The sequence below is a fragment of the Lissotriton helveticus genome, chromosome 11, assembly GCF_964261635.1.
Source record: "Lissotriton helveticus chromosome 11, aLisHel1.1, whole genome shotgun sequence".
Lineage (NCBI taxonomy): Eukaryota > Metazoa > Chordata > Amphibia > Caudata > Salamandridae > Lissotriton > Lissotriton helveticus.
In genome coordinates this window covers 586,104,910-586,126,358 of record NC_136072.1, presented here as the reverse complement: position 1 = coordinate 586,126,358, position 21,449 = coordinate 586,104,910, and the positions used below count along the sequence as shown (strand labels likewise).

Below are 21,449 nucleotides of genomic sequence, written 5' to 3'. Positions count from 1 at the left end.
GTCCTGAGGAATTGCTAGAATAGCAAGAAACATGTCGATCTAAATAGAGGGTTGCAGGTATTTCGCCGCAAACACTCGTGGCGTCTATCTCCCCTCCCACTATTTTAACCAAGGGAGCTAGCCACACCATTAAAGTTCTTTGTGGACGAACCCACCTTTTTTAATCCACTATCACTTTTTCACGACTACACATTCACCGTCCTGTTCCTTACAGTAGCGGTCGCTCCTCACGCTGCTCCCCGCTCTGCCTGACTCCTAGACTGCTGTCTGCTACCTCGCCTCTGCCACTGCCTGTCCGAAGTATCGCAAGTACCCGGTAGCGCTAGATTGCCTGATAGTTAGTGAATCTGATGAGCATTTTTAATTCGTAGCACTTTGATTGAAAGTACGCTTTAATTAGATTTTAAACAGTGCTGCGCTGACTGTAATACTGATTGCTGCCTGTTTGCACCGGTGCCACTGCCATTTGCACCGCGTTATCCCTGTTTGCGCCCCAATACTGTTTGGTTTTTGGCCTTCTGCCATTTTGTTTTTATTGTTGTTGTTGTGGCTCCCTGCCCGGATCTCCACCCACGCTCCCGCCTCCCAGCTGATACTCCCTCGCCCCTCCCCCCCTCCACTCTACACTTATGACAGACGTTTCTACGCGCAGCGGACGCGCCCCATGCGCGCCGAAGGTGCGCCAAAGGTAAGCCCGTCTACGCCCGTCCGTGCCTGGACCGCGCCCAGCGCCAGACCCCCTGGCCCCCGCAAGACCCCAAGACCCACTCCGCCCGCCTAACGTACGACGCCGCTTCCCTTCTTGCCCTCAACCCCGGACGCACCCCACAATGCTGCACAACTACCCCAGGATACACACATGGACCATTCGCCTGCCACTCCTGCAAGTTCGCCTGCACAAGAACACACACCAAATCCACTACCTCCAAACACAGCTCCAACTCCAACCACCTGAAGTGCATCCTGCTGAACACCCGCTCGATCCACAGACATGCCACGGAACTCTGGGACCTACTCGACACTGCATCGCCAGACGTCGCCTTCCTTACAGAAACCTGGATGAACGCCTCATCAGCACCCGACATCGCCATAGCCATCCCGGGCGCTTACAAGATCATCCGAAAAGACCGCACCAATCAAACAGGAGGAGGCATCGCCATCGTCCATAAGAATACCATCAGAATCACGACCAGCTCCGACGATAACCTCATGACCGCCGAACACCTCCACTTCCAGATCCACACCGACCCCAGGACCACACTCAGAGGCACCCTCATCTACAGACCACCAGGACCCCACGCACAATTTAGCGAAGACATCACTGACTTCATCAGCCCACACGCCCTCCCCTCTGAGGACTACATTCTACTGGGAGACCTCAACTTCCACCTGGAAAAGAATAACGACAGCAACACCACCACCCTTCTGGACAACCTAGCTAATCTCTGACTCAAACAACTTGTTGACACCCCCACCCACCTTGCCGGACACACGTTCGACCCTATCTTCACCTCCAGCAAACACATCTCCTTTGATCACACCACAGCTCTCCATTGGACGGACCACTACTGCGTTCACTTCAGCTACAAAAAGCCCACGACCCACAACCCCCCACGACCTATCCCTCGAAGAAACTGGAACAAAATCACCACCGACCAACTCTTCACATCGCTTAACCAAAACCCTCCTGCCATATCAGCGGACCCAAACCAAGCTGCCACCAAACTCACACAATGGATCACCCACTGTGCAGACGAATTAGCACCCTTGAAAAACCACCAGATCAAACAACGTAGCAAAAAGGCCCCCTGGTTCAACGATGACCTTAAGAAATCCAAGAAGTTATGTCGTACTCTCGAGAAAACCTGGAGAAAAAACCCTACCACGGACAACCAGACCTCCTTCAAGGACGCCACCCGCAAACACCACCAATTGATCCGATCCACCAAGAAATCTGCTTTCAAGGATCGACTCGACAACAACGCCCACAACAGCAAGGAACTATTCAACATCGTCAAAGAATTTACCAACCCCACCGCCGGCACCAACGACATCACTCCTTCTCAAGACCTCTGCGACTCTTTATCCTCTTTCTTCCACAACAAAATCGCCGACATACATAACAGCTTTGAAAACCAATCCGATGAACAGCCCACTCCACCCACCTCCGAACCAAAACAGAACTCTCACAACCTTCTCGCCTGGAACCCAATCACCACTGAGGACACCATCCGCCTGATGAACTCCATTCACTGAGGATCGCCAACCGACCCATGTCTCCACCACATATTCAACAAAGCAGACTCTATCATCGCACCCCAACTCCGCGATGTCATCAACTGTTCCTTCAACTCCGCTACCTTCCCGGAAAGCTGGAAACATGCCGAACTCAGCGCCCTTCTGAAGAAACCCACAGCAGACCCCTCTGAACTTAAGAACTACCGCCCCATCTCACTCCTCCCATTCCGTGCCAAAGTCATTGAAAAAGCCGTCAATAGTCAACTCGCCGCCTTCCTGGAATCCAACAATTCCCTCGACCCCTCACAGTCCATCTTCCGTGCCAAACACAGCAATGAAACCGCCCTCATCGCAGCTACAGATGACATCCGAACGCTACTGGACAACGGAGAAACAGTTGCCCTAATCCTACTCGACCTCTCCGCCGCCTTCGACACAGTATGTCATAGCACCCTCATTCAACGCCTCAACAACGTCGGAATACAAGGAAAAGCTTTGGACTGGATCATCTCGTTCCTCGCAGGAAGAACCCAGAGAGTCCGCCTCCCCCCATTCAAATCAGAGGCCGCCGAAGTCATCTGTGGTGTACCACAAGGATCTTCACTCAGCCCCACCCTCTTCAACGTATACATGAGTCCCCTCGCATCCATCGCGCGCCAACACAACCTCAACATCATCTCCTACGCAGACGACACCCAGCTGATCCTCTCCCTTACCAATGACCCAAACACAGCCAAAACCAATCTACACGAAGGAATGAAAGAAGTAGCCGAATGGATGAAAAACAGCAGTTTAAAACTAAACTCGGACAAAACGGAAGTCCTCATCCTAGGATCATTGTCCTAGGATGAGGACCATAGCATCATCCTATTGTCATTAGATCTCAGTGCCGCCTTCGACACGGGATCGCACGGGATTCTGCTTCGGCGACTTGAGGAAGTGGGCGTCTCTGGCCTCGCCTTAAGCTGGTTTCGATCCTTTCTTACGGATAGGTCATTCCAGGTGGCGATCCCGCCCGGTAAGTCGTCATCTTACCCGTTAGACCAGGGAGTCCCACAGGGGTCATCACTGAGTCCCACCCTTTTCAATCTTTATGTGAGACCGTTGGCTGCGGTCGTCAAGCGGTGGGGCCTGACAATGGTCTCTTACGCAGATGACACGCAGCTGGCGGTCACACTGAGTGGGGACTCAGGTCTGGAGGCTCCCAGGTTCTGTGATGGTCTGCGGCAAGTGGCTAACTGGATGAATTCCAACTGTCTCCAGTTAAATACCAAGAAGACGGAGATTATGGTGGTTGGTAAACAGGTGGCTTTGTGGGGCGACAAATGGTGGCCTTCGGATCTCGTGTGACTCCCCTCCCAGTGTCAGAGATAAAAAATGTGGGGGTATGGCTTGACCCGTCTCTCAGTTTCATCTGTCATACCAAGAAGGTGGCGGCTTCTTGTTATAATTTCAAAAGGGGGTGGTGATGGACAGAGTATCTGAGTTAATCAGAACACTCCTACCCAGTCAACAGATCAGGGCTTGATCCATCACCGTTTTTTAGCTCACTGCACCATCCCAGCTCAGAACCTGGCTATATGCAAATTAGTCTCACAGCTGGGATGGGGCAGTGAGCTAAATAAGGGTGATGGATCAAGCCCTGATCTTAGGACTGGGTAAGAGTGGTCTGCTTAATTCAGACACTCTGTTCATCACCACCCCCTTTTCTGAATCGGCTTCTTGTTATGGCATCATTAGAGGACTCCGACCCAGCCTCAAATTCTTTGATGCACCCACAAGACAACTGGTGGTCCAAGCATCAGTGCTGTCCAGGCTGGACTATGCCAGCTCACTACTGGCAGGGGTTAACCAGTCAGAACTTCTTCGACTGCAGCGGGTTCAAAACGCTGCGGCCCGACTGGTGACAGGCCTGCCTAGGCGATGCTCGGTGTCCAAATCCCTGCGCTCTCTCCACTGGTTCCCTGTGCAGCAGGGGATTAAATTCAAGGTGCTTTGCCTTGCATTTAAAATCCTCAAGGGTACTTCCCCACAAATCCTGGAGAATCTGCTGATTCCTTATGTCCCCTCCCGCGCTCTTAGATCTCTAGGCCAGAACCTAGCAGTGGTCCCGCGTTTTAAACTGAGCAGAGTTGGTGGCCGCTCCTTCCGAGTCCTGGCGGCAAGTTGGTGGAATTCTCTTCCTCTGCAAATCCGGGCCATCGACGAGCTCCTTCAGTTTAGACGGACCATCAAGACCTTTTTATTTGTTTAGCCCCTCCGAGGGGTCTCTTTTCCTTTCTGCCTTTTTGTAGTGCTGTGTTGTGTTTACCTTTTCAAAGCGCCAGGACGCCCCTTTGCTGGGGCAGCTGTGCGCGGTACAAATAAAAATAACTTAACATAACATCATCCCCCTCTGCCTGGGACGACTCATGGTGGCCACCGGCCCTGGGTACAGCACCCATACCTACAGATCATGCACGTAATCTTGGCTTCATCCTAGACTCCTCCCTCTCGATGACCAGACAAGTCAACGCCGTCTCAGCTTCATGCTTCAACGTCCTACGCATGCTCAAAAAAATCTTCCGCTGGATCCCCACCAAAACAAGAAAGACAGTCACCCACGCACTGGTCACCAGCCGACTGGATTACGGAAATACCCTTTATGCCGGGACCACAGCCAAACTACAGAAAAAACTCCCAACGCATCCAAAACGCCTCAGCCAGACTCATACTAGACATTCCCCGCCAGGCTCACATTTCCGATCACCCGAAGGATCTCCACTGGCTCCCCGTCAACAAGAGAATAACGTTCCGTCTCCTCACCCACGCACACAAGGCACTCTACATCCTAGGACCCGAATGCCTCAACACACGACTGTCCTTCTACACACCCACCCGCCAACTACGATCATCCAATCAAGCCCTCGCCGTAATTCCGCGCATTCACGGATCCACCATGGGAGGAAGATCCTTCTCCTATTTAGCAGCCAAAACCTGGAATTCTCTCCCTACTCATCTCCGACTTACACAGAACCACCTCTCCTTCAGAAAGCAACTTAAAACCTGGCTATTCGATATGTAATGCACCCACCCTCCCTCAAGCGCCTTGAGACCCTCTGGGTGAGTAGTGCGCTATACAAATTCTTGAACTTGAACTTGAACTTGCCCTCTCACACGCATGCACCATATGGCTGGAACAAAAGATCTCCGCTAAAGAGCCCCTTCGCGGGTCCCCGTCAGGCATTGCAGCGCCAGTCTGACGAGGAGCAGGACCCATATGATGAAGCATGACACCTAGCTTGCTGGGTGTGTGAGGGTTCTAGTTCCCAAGAGGGAAATTCCCCCTTCCTCCTTCCGTCTTGGATTTATCTCCCTTTCTCTCTACACTACACATACACACACGCCTTTTACTTAGTCCTATCGGGGAACTTTATACTTCATCCAGAAGCTAAACAGCCTCCCCAAACCCTTGTAAGAATGTTAATATCTTCAACAACCAAATAGCATCTCCCTTGGGGTTGAGGAGCCATCCCCCTGTATCTGAAAGCACCGATTGCATAGACCCAGTCCTTTGTCTTGATGGCCAACGGGCCCACTGAGGAAGCAACTCACCAGGAAAATGTTTTTGTGAGTCCAGGAGGTCAGCCCTGTTGCTTTCACCAAGTCTCTAGACACAGTCCCTTCTCAGAGCCTCACAGCACCAATACCCTGGGTTCCGGAGCCCTTGCAACTACCAAGGCTTGTTGCTTGTCCAACCTGGACACCACCGGCGCCAACACCGAACTGCCAACAAGCAACTTCAGGATCCACATGGTCTCCTACTGTCCTGTTTTCTCTCCTTCTCCAGGTCACCAAAGCCAAGCAAGAGTCTTTAACTACAGCGACCTGCCGAACAAAACACCTCTGCACCTGAGCCCCCCAACCTGGGCTCGCATGAACCGACTCTGCCCCTGTGCTCCAGAGACCCTCAAGGGCCAAGCCCTCTTTTGGGTTCTACCAGACCTGTCCCTAAGTCTCCCCTACAGCTTTTCTTTTGCAGGTACTTCTTCTATAGACTTTAACATGCAGCGGTCGAAGCTACCAACACGACCAGCACTTCTGCACCAAGACACATCAGAACAGATAAAATTGAACAATGTTGGTTTCTTGGACCTTGACCCCTAAGCACCTTAAGTCCCAGAAGGCACTCTCCAAAACCGTTTGCAAGTATACCAATGCAGTATGCAGTGTATGTTTCTCCCATAGGATAACATTACCACTTTCGGGTCTCAAACCCCAAAACTATTATTCAACTTTATTTGCTACTTCTACACAAATCTATAACTCCCAAAGTACTTACTTGAGTCTGATGATCTTGGTGTCTAAACTTATATAAAAACCTGTGTTATTTTTCAAAATTGGTCTCTGATTTATTTTTAAGTTTGTGTCTCATTTATTGACCCTGTGAGATCAACAAATGCTTAACACTACTCTCTGATAAGCCTAAACTGCTTGACCACACTAACACAAATAGAGCACTTGGGATTATTAATGTAAGTCCTGTAAACAATCAAGGGTTGTCTGTATTTTTTGCATGGTGTGGCCTTAAATTGGCACTACCACGTAAAAAGCCTGCTTCATACAGTAAGAAAGTCAAAGTTATCTCATCTGGGGAATATTATGACTGGCTGGTGCTTTAAGTTTTGCGGGATGCTTCTCAGTATGTGTTTCTCCATGAGAGCGCTTATGTATGTGCTTTAGAAAAACATATTGCAAGGATACTGCAACTGTAATGTAGTTATTTGATTGCCCCATCGTGAATGTATTGCCAGTGTGTGCTCATCTTCTCTTGTGTAAACTATATAAATGCATCTCGGAAGGAAATTTGTTTACAAGTTATTAGGCATCTACAGGCCCTTGCTGTACTACATCTTATGATGTCCATGTAACACCAGTATGCAGTTCTCAGAAAATGTGGGGTGGCTGCAAGGAGCACGGCAGCCCCCAGGAAAACTTTAAATAAAAACAGTAAGACTCCAGAGTTAATGAATGCATGATCCCAAGAGAACTTACCATTTTTAAGTCTCGCCTGAACCAGCACGCATGCGCTGCTCTGCGAGGCTTCTAGTAAGGACTTCCAACTCGGACTACACGCTTGTGCATGTGCTTTTTTTTTGCTCACACGCTATTGGCCTTCGCGTGCATCTTTCTAAACACAGCTCGCAATTGGCCAAAGGTGGGAGCATGTCCCGCCTTCTCTCTGCCCTGGCTCAGGGAGCTCAGGAGCGAGAAGCGGCCCGCACTGTCCCTGCTGCATTCCTTAAATTGTTTGCTTTTTTTTCTTTTCTTAGTTTCTTTCATGCATTACCTCTTCTCTTAAATTCCTTTATCTTTCCTGTATCTCCCGTTCCGTTGTATTACCTCTTCTCTTTTGTCTCACCTTGTCTCTCTGTTTTAATTCCATGACTTTTTCTCTAGTGGCCCCTCATTTTGCATCATTTCCTTTCTAATTATTACGCTTTGTCCCATCCACACTTTCCTTAACCTAACTCCCAATCTCCTTTCTTTCCTAAAGGCATTATCCTGTCTTCTCTCCTTTACGTCTTGCAGAACTTCTTCTGTCCACTCTCGTTTTATTCTTTTCTCCTCCCGTGCACCCTTCTACCCAACTCTTGCCTCGCGAACTCCTACAACCTTGTGTAATTTCCTTGTGCACAGAAGTGATCTGTTCTCTCCTGTGTTAGAGGGTTTTTCTCGTAGAAATTGACTGAAAGCCCGGTGTCTTTCACAATCATGTGTCAGACTTCAGTGCCTGGAAGTGTTTCATATGTAGAGGCTATAGCAATGTATTCAGACGCTGGTTTATTTCTGCAGTGTTTCATTTATAAATGTTAATTGTAGAGGCCGTCGGCCGATTAATTTTCTCAGCAGCTGGGGAATTCCCAGTCCAACTAAACTGGGTCCTTCCCAGTGGCTATAATATACTCACTATCCGATGTGACCGCCAGCTCTTTTTGACAGTTAAGTGCTGCATGTACGATCTGTCACAAGGGGCCTCTGGAATTAAGTGGAATTAAGTGGCAAAGGAGGACCAAAATAAGTCTTACGGCTAACTCAATCAATTAGCAAACTTCTGCAGCATATTGTGACAGTATACACTTGCTATTTCGTCATTTTATTAAAGATGAAGATTATACAGTCGATTATAGGTTATGAGGCAAATGCAGTAAATTCCAAACTATACGGAAAACACTGCAGATTCAAAATCGCATAATTCCAGTGGCCCTGATGATAGCACGACGTGCAGGAATTTGTAGATCTGATAGCAGGAGGATAATGGATGTTCTGCACACATAAGAAAGTACTTCTTGTATTTTATTAAATAAAATTACACATTTATGAGAGACATAACATGCTCAAAAGCTTTACTTATTGGCTATAATTTCACTCGCCCCTTTTCTTTTTTTATCTTCAATCATCTCTCGCTTTCCCTTGCTTTCACTGCCTATGCCCCTCTACCGCCTGCTTCTCTGCTTCTCCTCTTGTCTTTCTTACTCCTATAGATCCGGTTGTCAGCCCTCTTGCAACTAGCTCTCTCTTTCTGTCTCCCCTCCCTCTAAGCGATATCACGCCATTGTCTAAGCTCCCTGGGTCCTGGCTCCTGGGGGTATTCTAGCCTGTGTCACTCAGGCTTTTTGCATCTTAATTGTGGAAGTACAGGCAGACACTGCACAGACTCTAAACCAGAGCACCCAGAGGGGCCTGGAGAATTATGTGCCTGTGGGAGTATGGATACAGGAGGTAGAATCCACAGCTTCTGGACTTGTCTCTCTTTAGGCTCGAGGCACTAATGGGAGCTCAGGCCGAGTCAGTGGTGGACATCTGACTGGAACCATGCTCTAGCCGTCATGGGCTCGCTCACCACTACCCCCGAGAGAGGAATGCCTTGGTTGGGTGCTGGAATCTGACAAGTGCAGAATACACGCGGGTCATCTTCGGATCAGCCAGCCAGGCTAAACGGTGGTTAAATCTGGGTGACGAATTCACAAAAGTGTTTTTGTCCATAAAGTCATTCAGACTTTGGAAACAGGCCTTCTTCTCTGGCACAAGCTTATTTGCTTCCTCAAACATAAATGTTGCATGTGGTCGGCAAGTGAGTGAGATTTGGAGCAATGTCTTTGTAGACTTCTTCCCTTTCATGCCGGCACAGGAATACTGAGGACAAATCCTTGTGTTTTCACCTTAATGAGAGCAATAAAAGGCCCAAATCTGCACACATTTACCACGTGTTTATCGGTTTCAGAGTTCTCAGACCCAGTAATTCCAGTCTCAGAGACACCAAGAAACTTATAATGGCCTCATCTGGGCTGCTTTTAATGAAGTCCATGAAGTGAAACACTTTAAAATAATAACAATAGCGTGAAGTAGAGCAAGAAAGAACCCTAAAGATCTGTGAAAGGAACTCTGCCTGAGGAAACTAATGTTAACCTGCGACAAGAAAATGTACACACTGCTGTGTCTGTGCACTGTGCTACACTGTGGGCCAATTGAGGTATTCTACATGGTGCACAGTGCAAAGGAATAAGGTAAATCCCGTACAAAGTTATAGTTTAAAAAGAATGCAAGCAGAATCAGATGACAGCTTATCAATAAGAAAAATACAGGATACTTTATTTTGATTTACAAATAAACCTTTATAAATATTTACAGAAATCATGAAATCAATATCAATTACATTTTATGTCTGACAAGTTGTAAAGGAGATTTTTCAAAAACACAATTCATTCACATATGTCCTTCAGATTTGCAGTAAACTTTGTAAATTGATTAAAGTCACCATGATTAAACTCTTCGCTCACCATTTCAGCTAATGATCCATCACAGTGTGAATGAATGAATGAATGAATGTTGGATTTATAGAGCGCGTGGTTACCCTGGAGCGTCCCAGCGCTGTACCACTGGGGAACCCGTCCTGGCTTTCCCTGTGAGATGGCCCCTTTACTGGCAGGGTGCTGGTGTATACACCTCAATCTTTTAGTAAGCTCCTCAAAGGTTATCCCCATTGGTCGTATAAACCTTTGTTGTTTGACTAGAAGCGCTGTAAGGGAGAAGACATCAGCAATACATTTCTGACTTGTGAAGCCAATGTGACTGCACAATAAGGACCAAGAATCACCAATTATGGTTAAATTGATTTATTTTAGAATTCTAATCAATCCACTATACAAGCAGGAAAAAAATAAGTTCAAAAGATGCAACAATACGGCTGAAATATCTCAGTAAATTAAGTCGGAATAAGATGAGTTACAGAACAGTAACAGACACAACAATACAGAAACAAAGTATAGTAAATAGGCGTTCCATAAATAAACATCCCTTCTCTCTTCTAAACATAAATTGACTTCAGGATCATACATCCAGGGTTTCTATTTAGGGAGCATAGAAGGTGGCATCATGATCTAGCTTTCGGTAGAAGTCTAGGAAAAAGTGAATACGTTTTTAGCATGAAGCTCCACACTCCCAGCAGGGCCGGCCCTAGGCATGTGCAAAGTGTGCACCTGCACAGGGCCGCCAAACCCCAGGGGCCGCCACGACGAGGATCGGATCCGGAACGAAGGATCGTTCGTGGCACTGGCGGCCCCCTGGCAGGATTTGGCGGCCTCCTGCTTCGCCCCGGCTGGCAATAGCAGCGTTGTTGTTTTAGTTGCACTTGCCCAGTCAGCCAGCAGTTTGGGTCCCAGGGCCGTCAATCTTAGCACTAGCAATGACGTGACGGCCCTGGGACAGCCCCCGCGCGCTGTGCGCAACTGCACCTGCTGCTAAGCCGCGCTGTGAAGCGTCACGGTGGTGGTCACGCTCCCGGCGCCAGGGAGAGTGTGTGCGTCGTCATCATCGTGTGAGAATAATAAAGAACGCGCCACCGACGATCAGAGAACACCTCTGTCCGACTCCGGCATCTCGACTCTTCCCCGACCCTATTTGGAACGGTGAGAGTCTCCGCGGACAGCGGACTGCAGGTATAGACACAACATAGAAAGATTAATTTCAATCTATTCTGTGAATATTACAGGCACTGTTGTGCAAATGTGCAGGCCTCGAGTGGGAACAGTCACTGAAATGAGCAGCTTCCTTTCGAAAGAACAAAACAGGAAGAGGAGCTTGTGCAATGTCGCATGAGAATGAGGAGCCCAGCGCTCCACACGCAGTCTTTCCTGGTAAAGCAATGGTGCATTTAATTACTGTGAACCGTCACACGTATTATTACGCTGAGATGTCGCTTTCACAGACACGCAAAATGAGGTCAGTGACAGTGACCATCAGAAGGTACGGAGACATGTCTCAGTCCAGTTTGCAAAGTGCTGTACTGTAAGATTAAACAACCCCGATAAATCTTTTAGATTATGAAGCAGCTCCTTATATCCTTGCAAGATAGCATACCTCTGGGAACATACTGTGGTGTCATGGCCCACAGTTTAAAAAAAATATATATATATACACAAGATAATAATTTAGCTTACAAAAAGGTTTCAACCTGCATTGCTGCACGTATCATCCCAACTTCAAGTGTAACGTATGCCATAGTGCATAAAACGAATGGAATGGTACTTATTTTAATGTTATACTAAGGCAGTCGTTTTCAAATGATCCCAGACCTCATACTTGTAGATAAAAAAAGGCAAACCTGGTGAGTTTTGTAAAAAAAAAAAGTCAATTGTATTAAACTTCTTTTAAAACAGATGACTTTTAAAACCATGTTTGGAGATTAAAATTACACTGTGTTAGTAATTCCATTGTGCATCACAACATTAAAATCTTTGTCTTTGCTGACCGGGGGGAGGGGGTGGGACCTCACAACAGGGAACCAAAAGGAACCGCACGCCTGTTAACATGAATTAAATGAAGCTGCAAACTTGCAAGACACGGAAATTACACTTAAAAGGCTCAACTGTAAGAACGAAATAGCTTCCGATGACAAAACGCCCATTTGTCCTGACAAGTCCAGTATAATTACTTAGAGGAAACTGTTAAGTAGTTGTGGAGTTACAGATAATTGGATTTCGTGGAGTTTTCACAGGTTGGCACCGGCTGGAACAGCTGAGTCTTCAAGGCACTCTGTGGACACGGGGGTGCTGTAGGCTAGTCGTCAAAACCACCTATCACCAACAAAACATTTGTGCAGATGTGGAAAAAAAAATTCACAGCTGATACAAAAATACAACCTATATTTCCAAATTCGCATTCGTTACAGCAGGTAAACAAAATAGAAAAGATTTCCACAAATGTCATCAGGGCCCGCTGCGACTCTCCTTCGCTTTTGGCATTCAGTGTTAGTGACCCCTAGTTCAGATGTGCAAATACTTGAGATTGGATACACTGTATCAAAATTCCAACTTTGCATACTGAGACGTGGAATCAGTTTACTTGCTGGATGCTTTCCTCTGGCCACCCTTCACGCACATGGAGAGGCACATCTCTTCCTCCTGACCCAAGTATACTCACTGCCTCCCACTGCATCTCGATTTACCACACAGTTTTTTGTCTCATGGCACGTTAATCTTCTCTGCAGCGCCTATACATTTTGTGGTGATCCAGTGCAGTCAGGAAATGCAATAAGGGATCTGGTCAGATGCAAACATCATCCCGAGCCACTTGTGGCCGTGCACCCTTGCCACTGGTTGCAGCGGGAATTCGGAAGGGTAGGAGCAGCCGCAGGTACTGGTCAATCATCTAACGACTTTTCTGGACGTATTATTAAAACACCTTCCTGAGCTCCGCCCCGTCCTGACCCCCTCTTCCGGGGCCCCCTCCTACGCTCCCTGCACAGGGCCACCATGAGCCTAGAGCCGGCCCTGCTCCCAGAAAAAAAGTGTGGTCTGTACTTATCTGAGTCAAGAAGGAATCTGAATCTGCCAACTGTGTGAACACCAACAGAAGTTTCATAAACATCCTTATATTTTTTAAACCAGCAAGAACCAAACTAATCATTAGTTGAGAGAAGCATCCACACCCTCACTTAAGTTTCCCATCACATTGACTCTGGGATTGTAGACTGTGTAGCGTCTTCCCCAGCCCAGGAGCATGCAGATGAATATTGCCACACTGGAGCTGCTATCGAGCATTACTTTATTCCTCAGTATGCACTCACACACTGCGCATTACATCATACTTCATGTTAACCACACCCTAACACTACACTGCATATCAAGTGTTTCCTCTCCAGAGTCCGCCCAGAACCATAAGGGTCCTAGAGTACATAACATCAATATGCTACAGACCGCAACTTTGAACATTTCACCATCCTGGTCTCTTCTGACCATTAGGTTGCCACTGTCACTGTCGAGGTATTCCCTTCAAGCCTCACCATCAGCAGTCTATTACAAACAATAAGCCTTTCTCTAGCTAACAAGAAATATGATAAAACTTCTGCAAAAGTAAGAAAGAACATGAAGGCAAGGAAAGCATATTTCAATGGAGGTCTGTAGTCAGGCTAAGTTAACTAAGTAGTCAGCGTGAACTTGGAATACATCATTATACATATGCACATACAACTTTAAGAATAAATGCAAAGTATGAATAAAAGAAGACATGATTACTGAAAAAATCAAGTCACTACAATTGTTTTGTTTTAGAGTTTTATATAGCGCAAACTAGACCCGAAGATATCAGAGCGCTTTACATGAGCACCAGTTACGTTACAGACGGACACATTCATTTTTGATAGTCAAGATTAAATGATTTGCCCAGAATCAGAGGATGTTAAGTGTCCCTGCTGAGACTCGAACCCAGTTTCCAACTTTGAGGTTGACTGCTCTAGCCTTTAGACCACATCCTCTCCCTCTCCCACATTCGTTACATTTCATTAGTACATTTAAATGCTTGCCACACATTAAGGAAATCAAAACATACAGTGAGTATAATGTCATGTATGAGTAAATAATTGAGACAAATAAAGGGTGGAGACTAAATGGGCCGCTCTTTCTAACTTCCTTAAAAGCTTTAAAATTGAAAGTGCTCCCTTTTGATAAGTGAAGAAAAACTGGGGATTATTTTTGGCCATTTGAATCTGTGTTCATATTATATTGTGGCTGAAAAACTGAAGTTGCAGCAAGAATATTTGTAAATTTATTTAACAGCTAAATGTCTTCCGCTCTTTCATGTCTCTACGATGCATTGCCCTAAACGATACAACAATACAGATGAGTGCAATAAAAGCACGTGCATTTATTTGCCCCTGTTTAAACAGAACCAACACAAGTGGGTAGCAGCAGGAGCAGTTTTTCCTATGACCCTGAAGCTTGCACTGCTACTGTTAAATGCATGTGCATATCAATCGCACAGCAAGCTTAGCCTGCTTTTGTGCGGTATCGCTCATGAGGCAGATAACATCAGTCGCCACAAGGCAGTACCTTCATCTGTAGCTGCCTTGAAATGTGTCCTAGGAGATCGTTGTTATTAGGTCTCGCCTAGATAGTGCTTGCGCTGTCTCTTCAAGGCATGCTGTATTCAGTATATGTGGTACAAAAGGGGGTGGTGATGGACGGAGCATCTGAACCAATCAAACACTCACACCCAGTCAACAGATCTGGGTTTAATCCATCACCGTTCTTTAGCCCACTCTGCCACCCCAGTTCAGACATGGCCATATCCAAATCAGTTTGACCCTGTGCCTCATGGGAACAGTCCAGCCTGAACTGCCAAGCCATGCCTTCCCTGGACTGGAAACAAGCTTCCGAGGACCGGTTTCTGGCATTTCAGCCGTCTTCAGCCCGGCTTGCTTGAATCCAGTGGCAAAGTGAGCAAAAGACTCACGTCTGAGCATACCCTGCGAACTTATGGCGAACAAAGTGATAAAAAAGGGGGAGGTGATGGACGGAGCGTCTGAACCAATCAAACACTCACACCCAGTCATCAGATCTGGGTTTAATCCATCACCGTTCTTTAGCCCACTCTGTCAGCCCAGTTCAGACATGGACAGATGCAAATCAGTCTGACCCTGTGCCTCATGGGAACAGTCCAGCCCGAACTGCCAAGCCATGCCTTCCCTGGACCGGAAACAAGCTTCCGAGGACCGGTTTCTGGCATTTCAGCCGTCTTCAGCCCGGCTTGCTTGAATCCAGTGGCGAAGTGAGCAAGGGACTCACGTCTGAGCATACCCTGCCAACTTATGGCGAACAAAGTTGTACAAAAGGGGGTGGTGATGGACGGAGCGTCTGAACCAATCAAACACTCACACCCAGTCAACAGATCTGGGTTTAATCCATCACCGTTCTTTAGCCCACTCTGCCACCCCAGTTCAGACATGGCCATATGCAAATCAGTCTGACCCTGTGCCTCATGGGAACAGTCCAGCTTGAACTGCCAAGCCATGCCTTCCCTGGACCGGAAACAAGCTTCCGAGGACCGGTTTCTGGCATTTCAGCCATCTTCAGCCCGGCTTGCTTGAATCCAGTGGCAAAGTGAGCAAGGGACTCACGTCTGAGCATACCCTGCCAACTTATGGCGAACAAAGTGGTACAAAAGGGGGTGGTGATGGACTGAGCGTCTGAACCAATCAAACACTCACACCCAGTCATCAGATCTGGGTTTAATCCATCACCGTTCTTTAGCCCACTCTGCCACCCCAGTTCAAACATGGCCATATGCAAATCAGTCTGACCCTGTGCCTCATGGGAACAGTCCTGCCCGAACTGCCAAGCCATGCCTTCCCTGGAACGGAAACAAGCTTCTGAGGACCGGTTTCTGGCATTTCAGCCGTCTTCAGCTCGGCTTGCTTGAATCCAGTGGCAAAGTGAGCAAGGGACTCACGTCTGAGCATACCCTGCCAACTAATGGCGAACAAAGTGGTACAAAAGGGGGTGGTGATGGACGGAGCATCTGAACCAATCAAACACTCACACCCAGTCAACAGATCACGGTTTAATCTATCACTGTTCTTTAGCCCACTCTGCCACCCCAGTTCAGACATGGCCATATGCAAGTCAGTCTGACCCTGTGCCTCATGGGAACAGTCCAGCCCGAACTGCCAAGCCATGCCTTCCCTGGACCGGAAACAAGCTTCCGAGGACCGGTTTCTGGCATTTCAGCTGTCTTCAGCCCGGCTTGCTTGAATCCAGTGGCAAAGTGAGCAAGGGACTCATGTCTGAACATACCCTGCCAACTAATGGCGAACAAAGTGGTACAAAAGGGTGTGGTGATGGACGGAGCATCTGAACCAATCAAACACTCACGCCCAGTCAACAGATCTGGGTTTAATCCATCACCGTTCTTTAGCCCACTCTGCCACCCCAGTTCAGACATGGCCACATGCAAATCAGTCTGACCCTGTTCCTCATGGGAACAGTCCAGCCCGAACTGCCAAGCCATGCCTTCCCTGGACCGGAAACAAGCTTCTGAGGACCGGTTTCTGGCATTTCAGCCATCTTCAGCCCGGCTTGCTTGAATCCAGTGGCAAAGTGAGCAAGGGACTCACGTCTGAGCATACCCTGCCAACTTATGGCGAACAAAGTGGTACAAAAGGGGGTGGTGATGGACGGAGCATCTGAACCAATCAAACACTCACACCCAGTCAACAGATCTGGGTTTAATCCATCACCGTTCTTTAGCCCACTCTGCCACCCCAGTTCAAACATGGCCATATGCAAATCAGTCTGACCCAGTGCCTCATGGGAACAGTCCAGCCCGAACTGCCAAGCCATGCCTTCACTGGACCGGAAACAAGCTTCCGAGGACTGGTTTCTGGCATTTCAGCCGTCTTCAGCCCGGCTTGCTTGAATCCAGTGGCAAAGTGAGCAAGGGACTCACGTCTGAGCATACCCTGCCAACTTATGGCGAACAAAGTGGTACAAAAGGGGGTGGTGATGGACGGAGCATCTGAACCAATCAAACACTCACACCCAGTCCTCAGATCTGTGTTTAATCCATCACCGTTCTTTAGCCCACTCTGCCACCCCAGTTCAGACATGGCCATATGCAAATCAGTCTGACCCTGTGCCTCATGGGAACAGTCCAGCATTCAGGATATGGGCATAAAGCTCCGCCCGCTTTCCGCCCATCTTTTGAATTGGCTACTGTCCCTGTCCTTTGTAAATGGTGCCTTTTCATTGGTCAATAGGCTTAGTAGTCCCTCCTTAGTGCTGCCTTCTTCTTGTAACCTCCCATGAGGACTCTCCTGTTACATGTGTTGTTACTCCCTAGGTTTTAATTACAGCCTCAAGGCACTATTTTCTTAAAAGGCTTCAGGCTGGACACACACTAAGCTAAGCTGGCAGTGGTTACTTCACTCACTAGAACATCTCACATTTATATGAGAAGTCTATAATTTTCCCTTCCTCAGCTCCACACAGAGTACAACCTAATCCAAAATTAATGTAATAATTCTTTAGTCACATTTCAAAGCTACTAATTGTATATATGGACATAGATATTTGAATGTACTTGTAGTACTTTATTGCATGCAATGCATTAAGGGTAGGGTGGATATACCACATCTTCTGCAGGATTTAGTACCATATGTGAGCAAAAGAGGTCACAGATGGTACTGCACCATGCAACATGGCTAGGTAAAAAACATTGCCATTCATAATGCCAATAACTCCAACTTTGTAGACATGCAGTGCTGGTGCTTTGCTCACTAGGGACATATAGGAGCAGCTTGCGGTACTGTACCAAGACATGCAGTGCTGGCGCCTTGCTCACTAGGGGCCTCTGGGAGCAGCTTGCTGTCCTGCACCTAGACATGCAGGTCTTGTGCCTTCCTCCTTAGGGACCTCCAGGAGCAGCTTGCGATAATGCACCAAGACATGCAGTGCTTGCGCCTTGCTCACTAGGGACCTCTAGGATCAACTTGCGGTACTGCACCTAGACATGCAGACCTGGTGCCTTGCTCACTAGGGATCTCTAGGAGCATCTTGCAGTACTGCACTGAGACATTCAATGCTGGTTCCTGGCTCACTACGCAAGCATTTGCAATGCACTAGGTCTCGCATTACTAAAAGTATGAGCTATTGGCATGGCATTATTTGCAACGCAAATACCTTAAACATTCAGCAATGCGAGACCTATTGCATTGCAAATGCTTGTTTTGAACGAGGCGCTCATCCTACTAGAAAACCAGAGAGGGCCCCCACATGTTGTCTGTGATCCGTGCCTGACATAACCCTCTGACAAGCCTTCTTTTCAACGTTTCTTAATACCTACTAGGTTTTGACTGAGATAAAGAACATTTAAAGGAGTAGATTTTCAAACACTCATTACCATTCTTCACGTCACACATTTTTGCCAAGCTTGCATCTCTCGTGCACGGAATACCTTCAATCACCTTTCTTTGTTGCCTTGCACTATAGGTTGCCAAAAGGCTTTTTACAATGACGTAGTTGTCAACTGAGTCTCTGTGACAGTTTGTTCTCTGTAAGAGGAATGTGCAATCTGTTGGGGTTCTCTTTTCTAAGGTTCTCCTGTACCAGTTTGTTGGACTAAGGCAGCAGAGCAGGAATGTGCCCGGTGGTTTCGCTTACAAGCCTTAATAAACATATTATTAACATTTATAGATAGTGATGTGTTTTAATCGCTGGCGACTAGGACGGGGTTAACAGACGTCAAACCCTAACACGTGTTTCCTGCTTTACACCCATTTCTCAAGGGTCTTTTCGATACATTTGCGGGCCGACCGACACGTCCCCGCAGGGGACACACATAAGAGGGAGGCCCCCTTAGTGCCACAAGATGGCACACGGGGCAGCCCAGTGTCCCGCGACCCTGCTAGGGTCCTGTCGTCACTTCTGGCCAAGTGGGGGCGGGGAGAGGTATATATTGCCTTTGGATCGCCTGTAAGATAACCCACCATGTTGGCATTTGTGTATGCTAATAAACATGCAGCAAATTTTCTCCAACAAAAAGTTGTCTTGTCTGCTTATTTATGCTGCATGTATGTTGCTCCAGGAGGGCTGGTGCGTGGGCCGATATTGGCACTATGGTGTTCCTAAAATCAAATCATGCCCGCAAATAAATGACCTGTTTTAAAATGTTTATTACTCGCAACGGGAAATTTCCATGCCTTGGAAAGCCTCGGTAATTAATTGTACTCGCCCTGGGAAGGGTTCGAGGAAATGGCATGAACCGGAGCTTCCGCTGCGCAGGTGACCTCAGGGGCGGGACATGATCTGGTATCATTACCCGGAAGCCGCACGAGATTAACTTGATCTGAGACCACCTTAACCATGTAAACGTAATGCCATTCTTTGAGGTGCGAGGAATGGTCTTAACAAATTAATCAAAATAAAAGTAAATGCTAGTGCTACTCTTTATTAACATCATTGCTCAATAGTAAGCTGGTGCATAATTCACAACATGCAATCAAGAACATCTTTTTAGTTTTAAATAAAGGAAGTGGTCGAAAGCCATATAAAATAATGCAGACAGAAAAACAGGGCAAGCATTACATTTGGAAAGCAAAGTTTGCCCGTTTGTTATAACTTGAGTTCACATAAATGTAGCCAAACTACACGAAATGTATGCTCCGGTCTAAAGTGCCATCTACTGGTCAGAGGCTGAAGAGCACAATAGACATGTTTTTAAAATAGTTTTTTTCGTAGTAAAGAAAATTTACAGAAAGTTAACGTGTGTAGTTCAAATTCATGGATTATACCTTTTAAATCCACAAGACAGATGGGAATCCATTAGGGGGCAGCAGCGGATCGAAGGATCCCATTAAAAAGAGCAGGCAGATCGTTGTTATGGTGGGACGAGGCGAACCTGTGCTGGCTGGATCTCCCTGCCATCACTGCTTAATAGACTGTATGTAAAGTCTTGGGCTCTAGCCAGTGCTTAATTTGTAAAAAATAAAAAAGTGTCAGGGCCCTCGTCAGGAGGCCACTGCAGTTTGCAACGCACATTGCCACTGTACTTAAACAACTACTACTAACCATCACACTGCTGCAAGTGTGACAATTCAGACTGTACGAGGCAGCCAAAGCTTTAAGAATGGCCTGGTGGCAGGCATTAGTTGTTTTTGATGTACATTGAATTAACAAACAACTGTTTTTCTGCTCATCTTTAAATTGTACAAACAGCACCACCATGTTGCAGCTATCTTGAGTGCAGGTTCCGGCAATTAAGTGCTGGTGCGAGCACCAAAAACCACTGGCTCAAACTAAGCACTGCGTGCTACCTATCCGCAAAGTACTTCAGCACATTGTTATTAATGGTAAGCGCTACATAAATGCTACCACACGTCAATATAATCAAGGATGTAATGATAATCACTTCATATCGGTCGCTAGAGGTCAGCAGTGAGCCGAGAGCAGCCGTCACAACCTGCACAACCTACGAGGTGAAGAGGGAATCTCCTGTGGTCCCGTGGTTCGCCGGAGCCTCCGGAGCCATTTTTGGAGCCGGTTGGAGCCGGGGCAAGAGGGGGCACTTCCGAACTCTCTGCTCTCTGCCCCGCTCAGTGCTCGCTGCTCCGAGCCGCTCCCGCTCCTCAGTGCGGTCTCTCGCACGGCCGCGGCCAAACGCGGAAACAACAGGAAAACGACCCGGTGGAGGCGGGACCCGCAGAGAGGCTCTCGGCGGAGCGGGGGCCGCGGGAGCTTTTGGCACTTGGCAGCAGCAGCGGGATTACTTGGCCAGCGAGCATACCGGTAACATCCCGGTAAGGGCTGTAAGGCTGGTACTGCTGTGAAGAGCATTTGGCATTTTGGCGGGCGCCTTAGGGCAGAAAGACCCCAGGCACCAGGCACCAGGCACTGGGCAAAGATAACAGCAGCACTAGGGTCACCCCAGAGGCTGCAGGAGCCGCGGGAGCCGCTGGGGCCATCCAGGAGTCCAGAGCCTGGAGATCACTGGAGATCACTGTTTGCCAGAGGAACTTCAGAGGGACCATCCGGAAAGACAGCAGACAGTAAACCCCTCTCCCCGGCCGGCCGGGCTGTCCGCACATCCACGCTTGTCCACATCCTCACCGACCCTGACAAGTTCCTGCACTAGCTCACGCCCGTCCCCGCCGAAGAAAGCAACCAACTAACACGACTAGACCCTCAGATAGGGTCAAAAGGATCGTGAGGTCCCGACCTGGGAAATTAGATCGGGCAAAATGCGCCAACCTGCGGAAAGTAAAAAATCCCCCCAAAAAATCGAGAAAGACAACCGTGGAAGCAAAAACGCCATCAGAAACAGGGCCCGAATCAAATCTCAGGGAGAGGCTGGTATCGGCACCAACCCCCGACTCAACATCGGATCCCATACGGAAATCC

General features: G+C 47.7%; 1 protein-coding gene across 1 annotated transcript in view; it reads left to right on the top strand.

Moving 5' to 3' along the window:
* Positions 1-5,799: 5,799 nt before the first annotated feature.
* LGI3 (leucine rich repeat LGI family member 3) overlaps positions 5,800-21,449 on the top strand; it is a 120,403-nt gene continuing 104,753 nt past the window's right edge. Inside the window, exons 1-3 of the mRNA XM_078665518.1 lie at positions 5,800-5,860; positions 6,068-6,259; positions 11,192-11,216. Coding sequence (XP_078521644.1) covers positions 5,800-5,860; positions 6,068-6,259; positions 11,192-11,216 — 278 coding nt within the window. The remainder of the gene's footprint in view (positions 5,861-6,067; positions 6,260-11,191; positions 11,217-21,449) is intronic.